Source organism: Rana temporaria, chromosome 7, assembly GCF_905171775.1.
Source record: "Rana temporaria chromosome 7, aRanTem1.1, whole genome shotgun sequence".
Lineage (NCBI taxonomy): Eukaryota > Metazoa > Chordata > Amphibia > Anura > Ranidae > Rana > Rana temporaria.
In genome coordinates, this window is record NC_053495.1 from 176,558,865 (window position 1) to 176,582,232 (window position 23,368).

At 42.5% G+C, this 23,368-nt stretch overlaps 1 protein-coding gene across 1 annotated transcript in view; it reads left to right on the forward strand.

The window, feature by feature from the left end:
• The window catches only part of AGBL4 (AGBL carboxypeptidase 4), a 2,019,815-nt gene that overhangs the window by 1,591,056 nt on the left and 405,391 nt on the right, over window positions 1-23,368 (forward strand). Inside the window, exon 7 of the mRNA XM_040360525.1 lies at window positions 4,321-4,435. Coding sequence (XP_040216459.1) covers window positions 4,321-4,435 — 115 coding nt within the window. The remainder of the gene's footprint in view (window positions 1-4,320; window positions 4,436-23,368) is intronic.

Sequence of the window (23,368 nt, forward strand, 5' to 3'; positions counted from 1 at the left end):
CTGAAGGGGTCACTGTGCCTGACTTTTCATGCTGTAGACTTGCGAAAGATCCTGCTGTAGACTCACCACTGCAACTTTTCTTTTGCCAGAGACTTGCCACGCAAATTTGTTACAAATTGGTCAACTAGAACTTGTGCTTCAAGTGCTCTGCAAGTGTACAACTTGCCAGTAAAAATGTGCAGAAACTTAACAGACTTTAAGCCCTGTACACACGATCGGATATCTGATGGAATCGAATCCGATGGATTTTTTCGGCGGATATCCGATGAAGCTGACTTTCATCAGTCTTGCCTACACACATCAGTCAAAAATCCGACCGTGTCCAACGCGGTGACGTAAAACACTACGACGTGCTGTGAAAAATTTAGTTTAATGCTTCCGAGCATGCGTTGACTTGATTCTGAGCATGCATGGATTTTTGACCGATGGACTTCCACACAGACGATCGTTTTTTTCTATCGTTTTTTTATCCATTGCAAAATTTTTAAAACAACATGTTCTATTTTTTTTTCACCGATGGAAAACAAACCGATGGGGCCCACACACGATCAGTTTGTCCGATTAAAACGGTCCATCGGTCCGTTTTTATCAGACAAACCGATCGTGTGTACAGGGCTTTACAGTTCAACACTGCTACAAATTTGTGGCAAGTTATCCTTGCTATCTGGGATAGGATATTAGCAGAGAGATTTCCAAATCAGCTGTGACAAATGAACTAAGTTTTAAAGCTGAGCCTCTGGTGTCACTTTACCAAGTTCTCTTTATATTCATATCTTGCATCTCCTAGGCCCCATACACACGATAGAATCCATCCGCAGATAAATCCCAGCAAATGGGTTTCTGCGGATAGATTCTATGGTGTGTACACGCCAGCGGATCTCTTTCCGCGGAGAAATCTCCTCTGGAATGGATTCCAGCAGATCGAATATTTGTTGTGCTGCACAACATATCCATCTGCTGGAATCCATTCCAACGGATGGATCCGCTCGTCTGTACAGACTTACCGGATCCATCCGTCAAAAGGGATTCCCCGCACGCGTCGTAATGATTTGACGCATGTGTGGAATTCCTTATATGACAGCGTCGCGCCCGTCGCCGCGTCATAATCGCGGCGACGGCGCGACACGTCATCGCCAGAGGATTTCCGCGCGGATTTCAATGGGATGGTGTGTACACTCCATCCCATCGAAATCAGCGGATATCTTTGAGAGGATTTATCCGTGGAAACGGTCCGCTGGACCGTATTCGCGGATAAATTCTCCCGTGTGTATGGGGCCTTAGCCTCTTGTGGACTTTCTAAAGGTATACTGTAAATACAGCTGTTATAAAGCACAACTGACATTCCTAGAGAGCTCTTAAACTTTATCTAAAGCCAAATATTTTTGGAATCAATGGCATCTTAGCTTAGCCAAATTTCTACCTTTCAATTTGTCTTGGGGACCATTGTCACCAGTACAGAAATTTACAGAAAATCCAAACTTTTGAGTTCTCTCTTGAATAAGAATTTGGGGAAAATCTTTCAATGGCAACACTTGATTTGGTGACAACTGTCTAAAGGTATATTTCTCCTCACGTTGGAGTAGTTCCTCACCTCTTGTGTGGCTGAGACAGAAAGTAAAGATATAGAGGAATATGACAGATAGCAGGGGTTTTTCACCATTCCTTAATCTATTTAAAATAAAAATGGTCTTTAGATAGTCTTTAGGGCTGCCAGACCATACACATGGTGCATCAACACAATTATATGGGTATCCTAAAATGAATGCTGCTTTCAGTTGGTTGGACAATGGAAACCTCCAAGATAGGATATTTAGGTGTGACGGGTAACATCTGTGTCCTCACTGGGGTTTTGCACAGCTCTAAAGATTGTAAGCTTTCACAAGAAGGGCCTTCCTGACCCACTTGCCTTGAATTGTATTGTAACTGTAATGTTTCCCTTTATTTTGTACAGTGCTATGCAAACTCTGTTCAACTGCCCGTACCCTCAATAGGAGTGGACAGGCTATCTTCTGGGACCTGTCACGTGTCTTAGGAGATGGCCTAGAGGGAGGAGCCGACTGAGTGGAGAGGAGGAGTCGCCTAGATGGCCCATAGGCGGAAGGAGGAAGTGGGACAGGAAGTCCCACTCCTAACGAAGACCCCACTCCCCCCCCAAAAAAAATGATGTGACATGTAGGGGGCGAGGAGTGCTTAAAGCGGAAGTTCCACTTTTGGGTGGAACTCCGATTTAAGGAGCATCAACAACCTACAAACAGTTAAATTTGATTATTGGACACCGCTCTCACAATTTATAATGTAAAGAAAAAGATAACTGACATATAATAACAGTAACATAAAGATATTCTTATAATACCAACAATGTGATGTGGGTAGTGTCAATAGAACCCATTAAAACATTTGGTGCCTTTACAAGTTATTATAATAATTTGAACAAGTCCAAATTAAATATAATCCAAATCAAATTAAATCTAAGTAAGAATGTAATGTTCATCCACCATAAGTGAAGGCAAGTGTTGTCCTTTCCACCAACATATAGATGCACAGCGCATTCACCCCTATTACAGGGAGTCAAACACAGCAATGGAGTATTTCCTGGAGTTCACAGACCTCCCACCACACACCCAAATCCAGGTTTCTGCTAGCATCCACCAAAATATTCTGATATTTCAGCACCCTATGTGGCACTCAATAGGCCTCGTGCACATGATAGGATCGCCAGAGGAGAACGGTCTAAAGGACCGTTTTCATCAGTCCAAACCGATCGTGTGTAGGCCCCATAGGTTATTTAACCTTCTGTCAAAAAAATAAGAACTTGCTTTAAAATTTAACCGATGGACTGGTAACCGATAGGTCAAAACCGATCGTTAGTATGCAAAAGCATTGGTTAAAACCCTGTGCATGCTCAGAATCAAGTCGATGCATGCTTGGAAGCATTGAACTTCATTTTTTCCAGCACGTTGTTGTGTTTTACGTCACCGCGTTCTGACACGATCGGTTATTTAACCTATGGTGTGTACGCACAACAGACTATCAGTCAGCTTCATCGGTTAACCTAAGACAACAGTCCTTCAGACCATTGTCCTCTGGCTATCCTATCGTGTGTACAAGGCCATATAGATTTACAAGTGAAAGGGGAGGGGGAAGAGAGTTCTCATGGTGTAGTATTTGTGGATCTGGGTGTGTGGTGGCCAGCTTGTGAACTCCAGGAAATACTGCATTGCTGTGTTTGATGTTTGTAATAGGGGTCAACAGAGTCTGGTGAGTGTGCTGTGCATCTATATGTTGGTAGAAAGGACAACACTTTAAGTGGATGAACATTACATTCTTACTTGGATTTAATTTGGACTTGTTCACTTTATGGATTATTATAATAACTTTTAAAGGCACTGAGTGTTTTATTGAGTTCTATTGACACTATCCACATCACATTGGTGATATATTTAAGATATCTTTATGTAACTGTTATTATATGTCAATTATATGATTTCCACGTTATAAATTGCTTTTCCAATAATCTTAATTTATCAAATATGCCATTTAGGCTGGGATCACATATATGATCCAGTGTGTTGCGTTAACAGTAGCGTGTTACTGTGCGTTGTGGTGCGCTTCAGCGCAGGTACGTTGGGGTACGTTTAGAGTAAGGCCCCGTACACACGACCAAACATGTATGCTGAAACTGGTCCGCGGACCAGTTTCAGCATACATGTTCGGTCGTGTGTAGGCGCGAGCGGGCCGAGGTCCAGCAAACATTTGCCCGCCGGGCCTTTTCCCAGCAGACAAATATTCCTGGACGTGTTTTAAAACCGTCCGCTGGAATCCTTCCCGCTCGGACATGTACGGTCGTCAGTACATACCTACCGTACATGTCCGAGCGCCCGCCGTCCCTCGCATGCGTCGAATGACTTCGACGCATGCGTGGAAGCCTTTAAATGGCAGGCCCGCTCACATCGCCGCGTCATCACCGCGTCATCGTCGCGGTGGCGACGCGGACACGCCCCGCGTATTGTTTATGCGCGGACTTCTGTACGATGGTTAGTACAGCCATCGTACAGAAGCCCTCTGGCAGACATGTACGGTGAAAACGGTCCGACGGACCGGTTTCATCGTACATGTTTGCTCGTTAGTACCCGGCCCATGTAGAGCACCAACTTGCATAATGGACATTACAGGCAGATGTACGGATCTAATACATAGGTGTGAACCAATCCTAAAAGAGCATGCCAAGGTACTTAGAATATATGCTGTTTTTAAAAGAAATAAAAATGACCATAACCACCATATTGTAATAGACATGCTTTCCATATTTTTTTCCCTTAGGGATCATCGATTTCCTTGTTAGTCAGCATCCTATTGCCAGAGTTCTTCGAGATCACCTGATATTTAAAATTGCACCTATGCTTAATCCAGATGGAGTATACCTGGGAAACTACAGGTAGGAGAAGAAGCCTTTAACTGTGATGTCTAGTAAACTATCCCTGATGAAAACTGCCCTACTTCTGGACAGTTATATACTGCTATGTTGCTTGTCTGAATATACATTTTTGTAGTGATGCCCCAGCCTGCGGTCTTTGTCTCGCGTAAATTTAGGCGCAATGTTGCTTTTTTTAAATTGTCCTGCTGCTTGCCAATTTTACACTGCTTTGCCATCTGTAGTCTCTTAATTCCTGTAGTAAAACACCATCCTGTACTCTTCTATCCTAGTACACTTTGGTCCATTATCCCTCTATAAAAATGTCTTGCTGGTGACCAATTTTACACAGCTGTATCATCTGTGGTCTCCCAATTCTTAGACCCCTTTCACATTGGGGCGCTTTGCAGGTGTTATAATCCTAAAAATAGAGCCTGCAAAGTGCCCTGAAAGAGTCACTCCTCACACTCCAGTGTGAAAGCCTGAGGGCTTTCACACTGGAGCGGTGCGCTGGCAGGACGCTAAAAAAAGTCCCGCTATCAGCATCTTTGGAGCGGTGAAGAAGCGGTGTGTATACCCATCAAGACCCATCTTTTCTGAAGGCTAAATAGAAGGAAAATCGATGCCAAGCGCCTTGAGGTGATTCAGTTCGAAATTTGTAGCGCTATATAAGTTATTCACTCACTCACTCGCTCATGTCCATTGAAATGAATGGGCACCGCGACTATACCGCCAGAAAAGCGGCGCTTTGCGGGTGGGTTTAACCCTTTTTCGCCCCCAATAGTGGCCGAAATTGACGGTAAAGCGCCGATAAAAATAGCAGCGCTTTACCGCCGATGCACCCACCGCCCCAGTGTGAAAGGGGCCTTAATGAGAGTTAGAAAATAGCCAGCTGCAGGACAGTTTTGCATTCCACATCCAAATATGCTCTGCCAGTATACAATGCTGTTGAGACTGTTCTGCATCACCAGATACAGCTTTAAAGGGTCACTAAAGGATTTTTTTTTATCTAAATAGCTTCCTTTACCTTACTGCAGTCCTGGTTTCATGTCCTCATTGTTCGTTTTTGCTTTGATGTTGCTGTAAATCCTCTCTGTTCTGGACACTTCCTGGTTGTCTGTTTCCTGATCACCACAGTACTGGGAGATTTCTCACGGTGGTGACTAATCAAGGAGGTGTGATTACTGTGTGTAAAACGAAACTGGATTGGTGCTGAGGAGTTTTAGACAAAGTATCACTGCTCTCTATTGGCTGACTGCCCTTTATTGGCTCTCTGTACATCAGAGAACCAGCAAACAGCAAAAACGAAACTACACTGCAGGCACATTATATGATTGTTTTTTATCTATTTTTAATCATTTTTAAAAGGAATCAGTTAACTATTTTGTCTCTATACCCTATAAACAGTCATTTCCGCAAAAAATTTTTTTTCCTTTAGTGACACTTTAAGCAAGGCATTCACCAAGCATTTTGTTTTTGTGAAGTTTCAATGATGCTCTTCAAGCTTCATGCCCCGTTCTACAGTAATTAAATAAAATACTTTTATTCGCATTGGTACATGTCTTTTTTACAGTAATTTGCATATTAGCCCTAAAAATTATCGGAATTTAATAACAGGATGCGCTTCCCAATAGACTTCAATGGCATTCACTGTAAGTTCAAGTTTGCCAAATTCCAAACAGGATTCGTTGAACCCTTGGCCAATCAAACCCAGGCAGATTCATCTATCCCTACTCAGCAGTTCAATGGAATAATAGAGCTCCCAGTGGGATAATAGCACTCAATTTATTGGAAGTGCAATGATATAATGGATCCCAATGATAAATAGTCCCCCAAAACATTGGTGTGCAATATAGGTTCCTAAAGTACCTCAGAATAGGAGCCAGCACTGTCTACAGACGAAGACTGATGATCCTGCTTTCCTCTTCCTAATAACATCTGTGCAGCTGCACCAGAACTATTTAGGATCCCATCCGTTGGAGATCAACCCACCCATAAAGTAATCTCATCCAAGGTACTTCTATTCATTTATAGTACCCTGGCTGGCTGGCTGGCAATTTTATACCTGTATTTTTTTTAATAATGCAGTCCAAGCTTCAAGGGTAGTGAATGCTTGAAAAATGCTAAATTGTAAAATGCTCTTTTGTTAAAGAAAGCTGAATGAAATTTTTTCGTGATGATGGCATGGTATATTATTAAGTATTCATGTAGACTAGTCCATATAATTTACACAGAGTACCTGTGATCCCTTGCAATCCACCTTTTTATCACACATATGTGTAAAGGTATGTTAAAATAAACGTTGTTCTTCAACATTTCATTTATTACAAGTACTTATATAATGCCGCCAATTTACACAACGCTTGACATATATATTGTACATTCACATCAATCCTTGCCCTCAAGGAGCTTCTAATCTAAGGTACCTACCTCACAAGCATAGACACACATACTAGGGCAAATTTAGGCAGAAGCCAATTAACCTACCAGCATGTATTTGGAGTGTGGGAGGTAACCGGTGTACCCAGAAGAAACCCTCACAGGCACAGGGAGAACATACAAACTATGGAAACTATGCCTATTGCCTACAATGGAAAGGCCATCTGGTTGTGTTTGCCATAATTTCCCAGTCCCCCCTTCTCAGTGCTACTACTGTGCTTACTGCTGTGTACCTGATGAGATATATCAGCGCTACAGTAAAACTTATAATTATACATAGAAACAAGTTTTTTTTTAAAGAACACATGCTGAGAAGCTTTTATATATATACAGTATATATATATATATATATATATATATATATATATATATATATATATATATATATATATAGCGGTGCCCTCGTGGGGTCACTACATGTTCTAGCGTCCACACACGTCACCCTGCTGGTCAGACATCCATTTTGGCACACTTTCCCAAACAATGAACAGTCTCTTGCTTGTTTTTGTTGTTTTTATTTAGGGGATTAAACTTGGATGGGGAAAGGAACATGGGATGCCCAGATAATGAATACTTCTCAATGAAATAAAGGTTGGTTGAGTCTAGATTTGATAGTCTCTTCCTCTGCATATCTCCTCCACCAGCACACTACTTGATATCACTTGCTTCACTTCACTGTCCAAACATAGGTGCCTGTCACTATTAGCACATGGCTAGGCCTCACTCTGAATAAGTCCTAACGTTTTCGTAATAGCCCTTCACAGGCAGGGGTATGCAGTCCCCTTTGTGTGCACTTTTTTTCTTATTTCCATACTGGGCAATTTGGAGAGTGTTTCATATCGAGTTCCTGAGAGCTGCTTCTCCCCCAGGATCCTGTGAATTCAAAGGCCGTGGCTGGGCTATAGCCAAACGCACAGTTTGCTTGCCTTCTGGTAAGCGGCCTCATTTACTGGTGAAGGGATCACTTCAGTTGTTTGTACCTGTCACTTTGGTGGTGTGGCTTTCCTTGAATTATTTGCATGAGTGAATCTACTAGAGGATTCAACTGACCATTCTATGCTGATGTTATGGACAGGATTATTAATTCACTCTAATACCGGCTATTATTATTTACCTAATTATTGTGGCGCAGCTCTGTTTTTTCCTTTTTGTTCTATTTGTGTATCGCACGCCAGCTGCTGCCTTTAGCTTTTAATTTGTTGATTAGCGCAGTTTTTTTTTTTTATTGTATTTTCTGAAGGCAATTGGTTCCACTAGATTTTAGTTAGGGGTATCAGAGTTAGGCCTTTTTCACACTACAAAATAAATCCGTTTTAATAATCCGTATTAAAATCCATCAGATAATGTTAAAAAACGGAAGTTATACGTCCTTTATAAAATATCATTAAAGTCTATGGGATTTTTTTATGTTCCGTAAAGATCCGTAATAGTCCGTTCTAACGTACGGACGTTAGTTATAACGGAATATGTGACGGGTCTTGCACTATTTTTTGTCCATTTTTTGTCCGTTGCAAGTAACGGATATATTAACGTCCGTTATATTTTAACATTGAAGTCTATGGCGCACGGACGTTAGTAAATGTCTCCGTAAATGTCCGTTATGTTAACGGACGTTAATTTTACTGAGCATGCTCAGTAAAGACTTCTGGAGCTGGACTTCAAGAAAGGGTGAAATGGTTTTTATTAACGGACGTTAGAAAGGAATGATATAACGGATGTATACGGATATATACGGATAAACATTATCCGTTTTCAATAAAGGAAGAATGGTAAAATATTTATCCGTATGTATCCGTTATTAAATCCGTTAATAAACGTCCGTTAATAGGTGTAATACGGATATTATAAAACGGACATACAATCCATAGTGTGAAAGAAGCCTAAATGGGCAGAATACAAATGCACGCCACACTTTTTAGATATTTATTTGTAAAAAAAAATTGAAAACCATTTATCATTTTCCTTCCACTTTACAATTATGTGCCACTTTGTGTTGGTCTATCACATAAAATACCAATAAAATACATTTACGTTTTTGGCTGCCACATGACAAAATGTGGAAAATTTCAAGGGGTATGAATACTTTTTCAAGACACTGTACTTGTTCAGGGTCAGTGACTTTCAAATTGTAAACCCATAATGCTCTCATCACAGCTTTACCTTTTGAAACTTTCCATTTTCAAAATGCTAACTTTTCCACAGCACACAAATAGTTAATAATAAATCCCTGAAGTACATTTATTAATTGTGGATTTGACTCAAACGCTTAACATGGAACAGCTTCTGAAGCCAAATCAGCTATAGATTATTCATTTCTTGCCTGGAAAGTAACAAATGACTTTTCCGTTTCCGACCGAGAAATCTCATGGTCATTGCTTGAATTCATTTAGCACGAAGAAAGCGAAGCATTTATCACAGAGCAAATTCCCAAAGTCACAAAACACAGAAAGTTTGAGCTTTACACTTGTGAAAGTTCTCTGCGTGGACAGCTCTGGAATTTCGAGACGCCAATGAGCTGCTGACAAGTGAGGTTTCAGTTGTTTCAAAAGGCGTCTTAAAAGACCAGTAAAGACTAAAACACAAGCTACTTTTATGTGAAAGAGCTAAAGAGTTGGCAGCTACGAATGGGGAGAAAAAGTTTGGATAGCTGAATCAAACCTAAGATATTTGTTGGCTGACTGTTATATATTTATTTCCCAAAGTTCTAGGATCAAAATAAAGTATTCTAATCTTATACTAGTACTCAAAGGGCCCCAGTTATAAAGCAGCAGGCAAATTATTCCTCAAAAAAATCTACACTGCATTTAACAAATATGCATTGCTTTCCACTTGCTTCGGGAACGCAAATACATGCAAACATTTTAAATAAATAAATAAAAAGCTGGGAAAAGGAGAGCCGTGCAAAAATCATATGAACAGCCTCTCCTGCAATCTCGGACTTCTCTATATCTAGTTAAAGTGGAGGTTCACCCTAAAAACGATTTTTTAACACTAGAGGCAGCATAGTAAGGGCATATACTTTTGGCAAGTTTTTTTTTTTTCTCCGTACTTACCTTTATATTCTGATTTGGTCCAGGGCTTCCGCGTTCTGATGACTCCGGGACTGGGCGTTCCTATCCCTGCCTCAGGCTTCCGATGCTTGTGGGACTGGGCGTTCCTATCTTTTTGTTGGATGATTGACGGGTTGTGAAACAGGTGACCTGTCGCACAACGCGCGTCACCAGATTTCCGGAAATACCCGAGCTAAGAGTCCGCACTATACGGCGCCTGCGCCCGCCCTGTAGAGCTGACTGCGCAGGCGCCGTATAGTCCCGACTTGCAGCTCGGCTATTTTCCGACATCTGGTGACGCGCGTTGTGCGACAGGTCACCTGTTTCACAAGCCGTCAATCATCCAACGAAAGGATAGGAACGCCCAGTCCTGCAGTCATCGGAACCCGGAAGCCCTGGAGAAAAACAGATTATAAAGGTATGTACAGAGCAAAAAAAAAAAGCCGAATGTAAATGCCCTTACTATGCTGGATCTAATGTGTGTAAAATACATTTTTTTTTTGGGTGAACCCCCGCTTTAAGCAGATAACTCTGATGCCCTGTACACACGATCGGTTTGTCTGATGAAAACGGACCGTTTTCATCGGACGAACCGATCGTGTGGGGGCCCCATCGTTTTTTTTCCCAATCGGTGAAAAAAAATAGAACCTGTTTTAAATTTTTCTTATGGTTAAAAAACCGATAGAAAAAAACGATCGTCTGTGGGGAAATCCATCGGTCAAAAATCCACGCATGCTCAGAATCAAGTCGACGCATGCTCAGAAGCATTGAACTTCATTTTTCTCTGCACGTCGTTGTGCTTTACGTCACCGCGTTGGACACGATCAGATTTTTAACCGATGGTGTGTAGGCAAGACTGATGAAAGTCAGCTTCATCGGATATCTGATGAAAAAATCCATCGGTCCGTTTTCATCAGACGAACCGATCGTGTGTACAGGGCATGAGGGACACTGCAGGTTCCTCAAAGCATCCTGTATTATATAAATAGGACTTGAGGTGTAAAGTAATACTGTGGTACCCAGTGAAGTGTGCATAGCTGTATTCACTTTGTCCTCTGGTGAAATGGAGAGATGCATTAACCACAATGAGCCTTGTTTGATAAATCATTCCTAATTCATAAATAAGGGCACTTTAAAACAAAGTGTATTTATACTTTTTGGCCCCTTTCCCTTGACCTAACCTATCACACCCACCCCCCTCAACAGATGCATATTTACCTCAATCCGATGTCCATGGCCTCCAGTTTAAATCTTGCTTTCCTGGCTGAGGCCCTGCCCATTACAGTCATTATGTCAGAATGTGATCTGTGATTTTATTAAACAACCAAATGCAACCACTACTTGACAAAGAAACTCTACTGGTTAATGAAGCTCTTCCACTGGTTGAATAAACAAGGGTGTTGTTTTAGCTCAGGGTAAGGCTTTGTAAGTCAACGAAATGCGCAAGTGTTCAGCTTAAACCCACATTCGGTTCATGTGTATGGATGGCAGTCCTGGACCTCTCCTTCCCATCCACTAGTCACTGCATGTATTAACCTCTATGCCTGGAGTACTTACATGTAGGGCTATATTTTACACATGATCCAGATAAAATCTCCCGAAGCTCAACCAGCAATCCAGTGCCCATGAGACACGGGGGTCCGGGCCACCTGGCACATGATACATGAGGAGGTTCTCTATCACTATCAGGCCGCGACTCCTTTTCCTTTATTACCACCCACTCCACAATTGGCTGTACTGCCATTAGAACACCACACAGAGGATTCTTGTTGTAGTATTTCTTTACTTTTCAGCCATTAACAAACAGTCAATAATGATGGTAATCAGGTGAGGTAGAACCTATCAATCTGTTACATCATGGCCTATTGCAAACAGGGAAGAGCAACTTGGTACTTACAAACAGATTTGGATGCTGGACCCCGGGATCCCTGTGGCCTCACCCAGCCCACAGTGCCACTGGTAGGCTTCACCACCCTGACGCCACCTTGGGACCATTATCATGGACCCCCCGTGGAGGTTACATGTGGCCTCACACCCATGTTGTGGCCTCACACCCATGGGCTCCCGCTCCCGGGGCCCCCTACATGCAACACATTTCTTGCATTCCAGCAGTAGGTCCATCCACACATATGCGTGCCCCCTGGTCGCCATACGGGACCCTGTGTGGTGGCACCCACCCCACTCGCCTGTGGGTTTTATAGACATGCTTCTGATAAAGCTGCTACAGCCGCGAAACTAGTCAAGATGATTGTCATGACTCTCAACCCACTGTTCTTCTCCCCCTCCTGGGGATTTTTATACTGGTGTTGTGTTGGTCGTTAATTATTTTATTTTTCACCCCCTGTTGTGTTTTTACTGATGTTGTATTCAATAAAATGTTCCTTATATATTTTTATATCTTTGTTTGTACATTCTATATCCATATTACCAGTACCGCGATAGTCCAACAATAGGCCCACCCCCTTTTCTTTGGTTCTCTGGTTTGGGGACCTCAGAACCAATTTCTCTATATATCTAAATTCTGGATGATGGTACACCCTTTTTTTAAGTGTCTATTGACTTTTACCCTCAGAGGTTGCATTTCACAACCAGATTTAAGTCCATAACTGTAGTTCTCGTAAATTACGGGCAAGGATCTCCACAGCCCCACACTTGAAGGGCAGCACAAGACCATTCAGCTCTTCTCTTCCTTTGTGGCACTGGCTAGGCAGACTCCACTTACCAAAACTCTTTTGACTATATAAAGGGGAACTCCTACTATATAAAGGGCATCCCACACTACCTCTCTACCTACCCTTAAAGGGCAATTGTAACTGCCTACAAGTAGTTACAGCCATTTGAGGTATCTTTGTAAACTTGATCTCCAGCCTTTTCCTTCCCAACTCTCTTATCTTGGTACTGGTCAGTGAGTTCACCAACCACTCTAAAATACCAATAGGAAAGCACAGGAAACTGAAGGGACAGTGCAGGGCTAGACCTTTAGTGTTCCTGGGGATCTTAAGCAGATGTGTAAAGCTCACCACAGAATGTTATAAACCGATTGCACAACCTCCTATAGATCTCTCAACAACTATATAGTGCAAGGGTCTGCCTGATAGGGTACAGATTTATTAAATTGTTTAGGTATGTGCCTATATTGCATAGTTTTGGTAAAAGTAAAATCGATTGTATAAAGAATGTATGGTCATATTGTAATGTATATGGCTGCATTCACTTCTTCATGTTCTAAAAATGCGCGCGCTTTTCAGCACATTCCTGGACAAATGCAAAAACATGCCAAAATGCACATCATATTTGCAGTGCTGTTTTAATGGCACCTCACCCATCAACCGTGGGTAGAAAAACACGTGAAAAATGCACCAAAATACGCATTGCAAAAGAGGCTCGCTGCCAAAAAAGTGCAGGAGCTAGTTTGGTGTGTTTGTCTCACGTTGGGCAGCTCACTCAAGTGAATGAGCTGCCCTATACTGTCATGTGAAAAACGCACAAAAAAAGGGCACAAAAAACACAACGCTCAAGTGTGAATGCAGTCTAATGGTCGGAATTTCAGTCAAGAAAAGTTCGATGTGAGCTTTTGGTCGGAATTTGAGAGCTGGTTCTCAAGTTTTCCAACGGGAAAAGTTCTTGTCCGAAATTCCAATCGTCTGTATGCAATTCCCGATGCACAAAAATCCTACACATGCTCGGAATCAATTTGACGCATGCTCGGAATAATTGAACTTCATTTTTTGCGGCTCGCCGTAGTATTGTACGTGACCGCATTCTTGATGGTCAGAATTTCTGACAGCATTTGTGTAACCGTGTGTATGCAACACAAGTTTGAGCCAACATTCCATCGAACAAAAAAAAAAAAAAGTTTTGTTGTCGGAATTTCCGATCGTGTGTACGCGGCCAAAGGGTATGTAGGGTAGCTTAAGGGTATGATTTTAACCTTATGACAGATTTACTCTGACTCGAACTTGGCCTGAATTGAGGCCTTCAATATAGTCTGTACTGGATTTCTTAAAAAAAAAAAAAATGAAACTAATTATATATTTCAGCTGTTGCCTTACAATGAATGGCTCCTGTTTATTTCTATGTTCTATTTACTATGAAGGAATGCCGAGCAAAGACTCCTCACGAGGCTAGGAAAGAGCAGCGCAGTTGAGAGGATTTACAGACAAGTTAGCTGTAGCTTGAAGGAGCCTTTTATAATATACTCAAGGTTACTTGGAAATGCCACTGGTAGCAGAATCGCCTATTATATCACTAATCTACACGGAAGCCGTTTCACTGCCAGCTGGAAAACATCTAAGACTGGTCTCTGTCATACCATCACTGCATGTCATATTTTTATCTGAACTATTCTTCTGGCCCTAAATAGGTTGATTTTGTCTGACATGATTACAAGAGACATTTTCAAACCTGTACTAGAAATAAAAACATTTGTAATGCTGCAGTGGCTCTAGGCAACATCTTAATATACATGTCCATATATCTGGGATATATGGAGAGATAGAGGTGCAAAGCATGGGCTTTCACAAGCAGATGTTTCCTATGCTGAGACCCACAAGTCTGTGGTTTCCCACAGACATGTAATAATACCTTAGGAGTAGCATCTATAGTTCTACAAGCTAGACCAATGTTTCTCAACCTTTTTTTTAGTCAAGGTACCCTTTAAAATTATACACAATCAGGAGCTACCCCGTTCTAAAATGTAAAAAACTTAAGTAATATTTGCACATAATGCATAAGCATCAACGAGCGTAGGACACCTAAAAAGTTGAGGTGATTTAATCTTATAAAACAAATACACCTTTTCATGCTGGTACTGACTAGTATTCCAATGTTTCTCTTCTCCTTCAGCTTCTCTCCCTCACTCAGCTAATGTGACCCCAGTGCTGAAGAAGATGGATAGGGAAGGGGCAAACAAGGATGCTATGCCAGCGCCCAATGTCCTCCTTAGCAACTGATGATGTCATTGGTTGTTAGGATGCCAGCGGGTAGAAGATTTTCTACCCGCTGGCATCCTAACAACCAATGACGTCATCGGTTGCTAAGGAGGACATTGGGCGCTGGCATAGCATCCTTGTATTGGTAAACAATGAAAACCTGTGGCTTTTCATAACAAAAAAGGCTGGTTTGATCTACCCTCTAGTTTGTGTACAATTTTTGCCCAATCTTTAGGCATTTTGCCAAGGCACCTCTGAAGAAACTTGGAAACACATCATGGTGCCTGGGCACCCAGGTTAAAAGAGTCTGACCTAGATGATAAAACCAGTCGGGTTATGAAAAGGGGCCAACAGGAATAAGAAAATCTTCAAATAATATACAGAGGTGTATAGCAGTGAGACAGTAGAAATTATTTATATCAGCATTTCCATGAAACATTAAAAAAAAACAAGGGATGTTTTCTCATGTAAAGACAGTGGGAGAATCCATCTAAATCCCACCTTTATGTCCCAGTGGTAAACTATGGATCCAGGTCCGGATTCACAAAGCACTTACGCCGGCGTATCTCGAGATACGCCATGTAAGTGTAACTATGCGCCGTCGTATCTGTGCGCCGTGCCCACAATCTGAGATCTGCCTGAAAATAGGCTTCCTACGGCCGACGTAACTTGCCTACGCCTTCGTATCGTGGGCGCATATTTACGCCGGGCGCATTTGCCGCTCCCATAGACTTTCTATGCACATATGCAAATGAGGGAGATACGCCGATTCACAAAAGTAGTTGCGCCCGGCGCATAATATACGCGGTTTGCGTAAGTCGTAACGTTATTCCCCATATAGGAGGCCCAACTCATGCAAAGGTATGGACCAGGGAACACAAGCCGTCGTATCTTTTGTCGTTTACGTTGTACGTGAATATGACTAGGCATAGGTTACGTTCACGTCGTAGGCAGTGATTCGACGTATCATAGGGAGTAGTTCCGACGTGATTCTGAGCATGCGCACAGGGATGCGGCCACGGGACGGCGCATGCCCTGTTCATTTTAAGTACTTCTATGACGCTTGGCCCATCATTTGCATGGGGTCACGCCTCATTAGCATGGCTCACGCCCACTTCCACCTACGCTGGCTTACGCTGAGGAAACCCAGCGTATCTTTAACATCGAGTGGGAGCAAGTGCTTTGTGAATCCAGTGCTTGCCTCTGTGCGCTGCGCCGGCGTAGCGTAAAAGAGATACGCTACGATGTCTGTGAACCCGGGCCATCATAATTTCTCCAATTTACAAACAGCTATTTCAGTTTTCTTGGCCCTCATCCATGTAGGTTATAAACACCGTGGTCAGATTGGACCAAGCACATATTTTCCCACCTGTGTCTTTTGACCACTATATTGTATATAGTGAAATTCCCCTTTAAAGTATATGAATGTGTTTTAATGTCCAAGTAATATTTTTGCTCTAAGTATCTTGGAACACAGTCTTATGTATTACAATCTACCTACTTGATTTAGAGTGCTACTTATGTACAACATTGAAAAGAGACGATGTTTTCTTCTCTACTTCTGAAGGGTCATTAATCAGCTGGTTTTAGAATACAACTGCTCAGGAACAGCTGAATCAGGCAGACTGACCTAGCTACTGATTGACTCACCTGTGTTCAAGCAGAGAAGTACTTAAAGACCCAACCTGCCAATTCCCTTCAAGGACTGGGTTTGAGAGCTGCCACTGTTCAACTTCTCGATGTTGGACGCCTGAGCAAAAGAAGTATGCAGTCATGGCAGCCTAACATGTACTTGTCATTGAGTGTTTACCAAGAATTTCTAACAGGGTCAGTATTTCAGGGCTGGAATCAACAGGCAGAACTCATGGAAAAAAAGTACAGACTGTAGATGAGAAAGTAGACATTTTTAGCAAATGGAACACAGGTTTAGTGTCAAACGGGAAAAGGGAAATAGTAATATTTAAGTCTCTGTTGCATGACTCATGTTACAATACTGTGTCCATTAAGGCTTTGATTACACAAAGACAGATTAACTACATCAAGGAGATGGCTCAAGGGATTATGTTGGTTTCTTATGTATAGTATATTATATATAGTTCAGTTTTTTTGTTTGTTTTTTAACACTAAAGAATTATACATTTATAGCTAGATTCAGAGACGTTTACGCCGGCGTATCAGTAGATACGCCGTCGTAACTCTGAATCTAGGACGTCGTAAATGTAAGCGTATTCTGGAAACCAGATACGCCTAAATTAGGCTAAGATACAAGCGGCGTAAGTCTCCTACGCCGTCGTATCTTAGGGTGCATATTTACGCTGGCCGCTATGTGGTGCTTCCGTTGATTTTGGCGTAGAATATGCAAATGAGCTAGATACGCCGATTCAGAAACGTACGTGCGCCCAGCGCATTTTTTTACGTTGTTTATGTAAGGCTTTTTCCAGCGTAAAGTTAGTCAAACAAAAAGCTTGCCTAGCCAATGTTAAGTATGGGCGTCGTTCCCGCGTCAAATTTTTAAATTTTTACATAGTTTGCGTAAGTTGTCCGTGAATGGGGCTGGACGTAATTTACGTTCACGTCAAAACCAATACGTCCTTGCGGCGTACTTTGGAGCACTGCACACTGGGATATGTCCACGGACGGCGCATGGTCACGAATCATTTACATAAAACACGCCCCCCTGTTCCTCATTTGAATTAGGCACGCTTAGGCTGGCCCATTTACGCTACGCCGCCGTAACTTAGGAGGCAAGTGCTTTGTGAATACAGCACTTGCCTCTCTAACTTACGGCGGCGTAGAGTATATGCGATACGCTACACCGCCTCAAAGTTATGCCAGTCTTTCTGAATCTGGCTATTAGTTACCAGAATGAGTCATAGATAGAGGGTAGGCTTGCTGAGAATACGTGCCCTTTCTTCTTGAAAGCACTGATAAATCCAGCAGCATTTTTTTTTACAGCCAACTGCCCCTTTCTGGAGGCTTTTACTGGTCTCCCGGATGTCCATGTGTTCAAGACATTCTGAGTCTGGAGCAAGCACTCCTGATTGAAGCCACTGGATGAACTTGACAGCCAGGCAGCTAGCATTTAAAAGAATTTTAAAGAAATGGCAGCCCACATATTTTTTTAAAATATAGGTGCTCTTCTTAAATAAAAAATAAATAAATAAAAAACAAAACTAAAGGGTTTAGTTGGTCGTAACTTGAGCTAGCTTGTTTTATGTGGGCTGGTTTTGTGCAGATGGGTTCTGGAATTTTAATAAGTACCTACAAGCATTATGTAAAATCAATGAATATGTTACATGACAGCAACAGAGACCCTATTCTGTAAATGCCTTCCTTGTGTAGACATCCAAAAGCCCTGTTAATGTTGCTGGTCACTGCTATCTTGAATGTAACATCAGAAGCCCCATCAGACTGAGAGTTGGCACCCAGTAGGAAGGCTACACAGGTTTCACAGGTTTCAGTAATTTGAAGAGAGCAGGTTTTAGCCGGACTGACAGTGCTTGTTAAGAGGGCAGAATGCTGTCTGGCCATCTTGTGCCCAAGTGGGAATATGTCCAGGCAGTTGTGACCCTACGCTTTCCCTCCTCATCAGAAACCTTTCCCTACCACAAGTACTGTCCCTAACAGATGGGATACCTTTGTCTATCCACTCACATAAAGTGAGCCAAACCTGTGAGCCAGGGACTTAAACATGCTCTGCCTGACCCAAGATGGCTGTCTGAGTCACATGGGGTGGCAGCAATCAACCAGATTGCTTCACCAGTGACCCAGGAAACCATAGATGAGCGCCACCTGAAGTGGAGAAAGTAGACTGCACGTGCCTACACTCCAGTGACACTCTATTTTATTCCTCTTCACTCCACCCCCAGCAGCTACATAAAAGTCTATGTAGAGAGGGTAGGGCAGGGTAAGAATATCTAGGCCAGCACAGACAGCAATCAGACAATTCCAAAAGAGCAAAAGGCTGTAAAGTGCAATTAGGGAAGAGGTTGCTTTATTTTGGGGGGCTTTATTTCCTTGTTTTTGCATTTGTCATTGGGTTCACCATTGAAAAAATTAATAATAGGTAAAAAGAGAGGGAGGGGTTATTGATAGGTAATTATTACAATATCGTAGATATTTCTAATTCCTCATTGATGCCTCCAGGTTTGAGTGTGTCCAAGGAATAGATCCAATATGTCTCTCTTTCACAGAGTTTGTGAAATCTTTCTGCTTCAGAGAATGTATTGGCAAGGAGATTAGCTTAATCGCCTTATTGCAGCCCCTCCCTGTAGGCGAGCGCCTGTCCAATCGGACGGCGCCGCGCCGCTCGCACATGCGCAGTGGGTGCCCGGCCGTGAAGCCGAAAGCTGACACTGCCGGGTGCCCACACTAGGAATGAAGACGCCGGCCGGCGAGGGGGGGCGAGGAGCGGTGCCCCCGCCGGCGCGTCGCTGGAAAGGTGGAGCAGGTAAGTGTCTGTTTATTAAAAGCCAACAGCTACACTTTTTGTAGCTGCTGACTTTTAATAAACTTAAAAAACGGCTGGAACACCTCTTTAAGATTGACCTATGGCCCCGTACACACCATAGAATCCATCCGCTGAAAAATCCCAGCAGATGGGTTTCAGCGGATAGATCCTATGGTGTGTACACGCCAGCGGATCTGTTTCCGCGGATATTTCTCCCCTGGGATGGATTCCAGCAGATCGAATATTCGCTGACATGCAGAACAAATCCATCTGCTGGAGTCCATCCCAATGGATGGATCCGCTGGTCTGTATAGACTCACCGGATCCATCCATCCGAAGGGATCCCCCGCATGCGTCGTAATGATTCAACGCATGCGTGGAATTCCTTATATGACAGCGTCGCGCATGTCGCCGCGTCATAATCGGCGACGGCGCGACACGTCATCGCCAGAGGATTTCGGCGCGGATTTCAATGCGATGGTGTGTACACTCCATCGCATGAAAATCCGCCGAAATCCTCGAGAGGATTTATCCGCGGAAACGGTCAGCTGGACTGTATTCGCGGATAAATTCTATTGTGTGTATGGGGCCTATGTGTCTGATGCAGGGCAATGCCACAGGCTCTTTTAACTGCCACTCTACCCAGCTGCACAGATATGCCATGCCCCCTAAACGGAGAATTATAACCAAAAAAAGATTAGTTAAACCCACAAGTGCTTTATGTTTTTACCACTGCTATTCTTTAATACTAGCTTTTTAAATTTACAAGAAAATTGGATGAAAGTTTAAGCACTGGAAAACAATTATGGACAGTCTCGGAGCACCCTATAAAAAATGGACATTCTTAAGGCTTCTTATAAAAATTATAGACAGTCTCGAGACACCCTATAAAAATTATAGACAGTCTCAAAGCAACCTTTAAAATTATGGACAGTCTCGGAGCACCCTATAAAAATTATGGACCGTCTCGGAGCACCCTATCTCGAGGCACCCAATTCTAAAATGTAAAAACTGTTCTAAAAGTTTTATATAATGCAGCAACATCCACACAGATTGGACACCCAATGTTAGAGATGATTTATTCTTCCAGGAAAGTTGGATATTTTCCAGAAACAGAGTGGTATTTCACAATCCTTTTTCTTTTTTATTCTTCCAAAGCATATATACTTTTGCAAACAGGTACTCACTAGTGTTCCTTTGTTTCTCTTCTCCCTCAGTTTTTCTCAGATAATGTAACCCCAATGCTGATAATATTTTTTTGTGTGTAATTTTTCTTTAAAGGAGCATGTCTTATGCCTACATACTTTTGCTAATGGGTGTCCCTCATTCCCATCTCAAAAAGTTAGGAGGTATGCTTTTGTGGACAGGTCACTATATACCGGTATGTCTTCCATGAACTGAGCTCCTGTGACCACACTATGATTGGACAGAGCCAATGGGAATGGCTCTGTACCACGTAATCACTGTGACCAATCACAGCATTACAGAATGTAAATACAGGCTGAAACTATAGCACCCATGTGTCACTTATAAGCACAGTATGCTCTCACACACCAGTCAGAAAGAAAGCCTCCTGACCACTAGAGATGGACTCGGGCGTGTTCGGGATCCTAGTGTCAACCTACCTGCCCCATGCCACCAGGAATCCAACACTGCACACCGCTAATCACAGGCAGTGAGACATTTCCTGATCCACAGCTGCACAGACCGGGAAATGTCTTACTGCGCGTGATTAGCGGGATCGGGCAGGTGGGTTGGGACTAGGATCCCAAACACGCCCGAGCTCAGCTCTACTGACCACCATCCAGCAACTGGTCAATCAAGTAAAGTACCATCAATAATACAACCCACCCCTCTAATGTCATTCAACCCTCTACAGTATATGTCAGCCCTATCTTGTCTCCGATCTGTATATTAACTCCTCACCTCCTGCACATCTGTGCATTAACCCTTCATCTCTATCCTCCTACTGTATGTGGCCTATACATTAACCCCTTCACCTACTGAACCCTATCTGTATATGAACTGTATATTTAATGTACCTGGTGCATCATTATCGAAAGTCATGTATTACCCCCTCAATACCGGCATGTTCTTCATTTCCCCAAAAATGTTGCCAATCATATCACCTTTGGGTGTCTAATTTTTTTAAATGTCGGGTCATTCTGACATTTTTATTTGCTATCTTTAGAAAAAAAAAATCCAGTTAATAAATAACAACATACAAAAGCTCTATCTGTCCCAAAAAAAAAGATATATAATTCATTTGTGTACAGTGTTGCATGACATAGTAATTGTCAGTCAACGTATCACAGTGCTAAACCTAAAAAATGGCCCGGTAAGGAAGAGCGTGAAACATGTTGGTATCGAGGTGGTTATAGAGGAACTTAAAGTGGATGTAAACCCAATTCATCAAATTTGAGCTGGGCGCATATATCTGCAATATTTTGTTATCTCTCTTTAAAGAGCTAAGTCCCGTAGCTCTCTCCTGAACTATTCCTCTGTTATCAGCCTGATAACTCCTGACAAATTCTCTGACACATCAGATATAAGCAGCCTGAAATTCCTGTCAGGGGAAGTTGCTAAAATAGATTAGCAGGGAGCTGGCCCTGTTGCACCTCCAAGAGTCTCTGCCTATGAGAAGAGGGGGTGTGTGCCTTTCCTCCAATCAGCAATGTTATCTATCTTGGCTGTATGCCCAGACATCACACTCTGTGCTAAACAGGAAGAGAAAATCTCCTAACAGGATCTTAACTTTCTAAACAGTATATAAATGTGAAGACACATTTAAAATACATACATGTAAAACTTATGTAGGTGAGATTTGGTTCATCCCTGTGTAACATCTGAGACTGGTTACTTCACTGGGTATATGGAGGGTTTACATCCACTTTAACTCATTACAGCAGCCATTTTTCTTTTTGTTCCTCCCTTCTTCTTATAAAAATGGGAAACATTTATAATAATAATTGTTCTCCTTTTTTTTTGTGCTGCAAGGCTGAGTCTTGCTGCCTCCTGGGATTTCTACATCACACCTATCCCAGGAGTGAATGCATTACCAAGGGTGCACATGTTGCAAGATTTAACACATGCGCCATAGTGTATTGCGGTGCCATTGACCATAAACGGCAATGCATCACAATGGACAGCTGGGAAGTGGAGCTCTGGATTTCAGTAAAAATCAGACAGGCTTCTAATCTTTTCCCACTCTAATTAAAATGTAAAAAAAAAAAAATTCTAGACTTACTCTACACCTGTTAAGTATAGTGATTCTTAGGCCCTGTTTGCACCCAGCATTGTGGAAACATACGATTTTGCGTGCATTTTTTAGCATGTCTCTCAGAATATGTTGCTTTCAATGGGTTGCCCAATGCTTGACAAACGTGGCAAAGTAGCAAACAGATCATTTTGCTGTGTTCTGGGTTGCACAGTTTTTCAGCATGTTTTGCAGTCTTTGCGTGCAACAAAACGCATGTTTGCTTCCCGTTTGCCATTAAAGATTGTAACGCACAGATGTAAATAGACCCTTATAGCTCTGTAATAAGTTGGATAGAAGGAGGAGGGTGACAAAAAAAGCATAATCTGTAAAGTGGGGTCACCCCCCCCCCCCCCAAAGCATATTTTGGCCCGGATTCAGATACATTGGCGCATATTTATGCCACCGTAGCGTATCTCTTTTACGCTACGCCGGTGTAGCGCACAGAGGCAAGCACTGGATTCACAAATCACTTGCTCCCACTTGCTGTTAAAGATACGCTGGGTTTCCTCGGCGTAAGCCAGCGTAGGTGGAAGTGGGCGTGAGCCATGCTAATGAGGTGTGACCCCATGCAAATGATGGGCCAAGTGTCATAGAAGTACATAAAATGAATGGCGCATGCGCCGTCCCGTGGCCGCATCCCTGTGCGCATGCTCAGAATCACGTCGGAACTACTCCCTAAGATACGACGGATCACTGCCTACGACGTGAATGTAACCTATGCCTAGTGATATTCACGTACAACGTAAACGACAAAGGATACAACGGCTTGTGTTCCCTCGTCCATACCTTTGCATGAGTTGCGCCTCCTATATGGGGAATAACTTTACT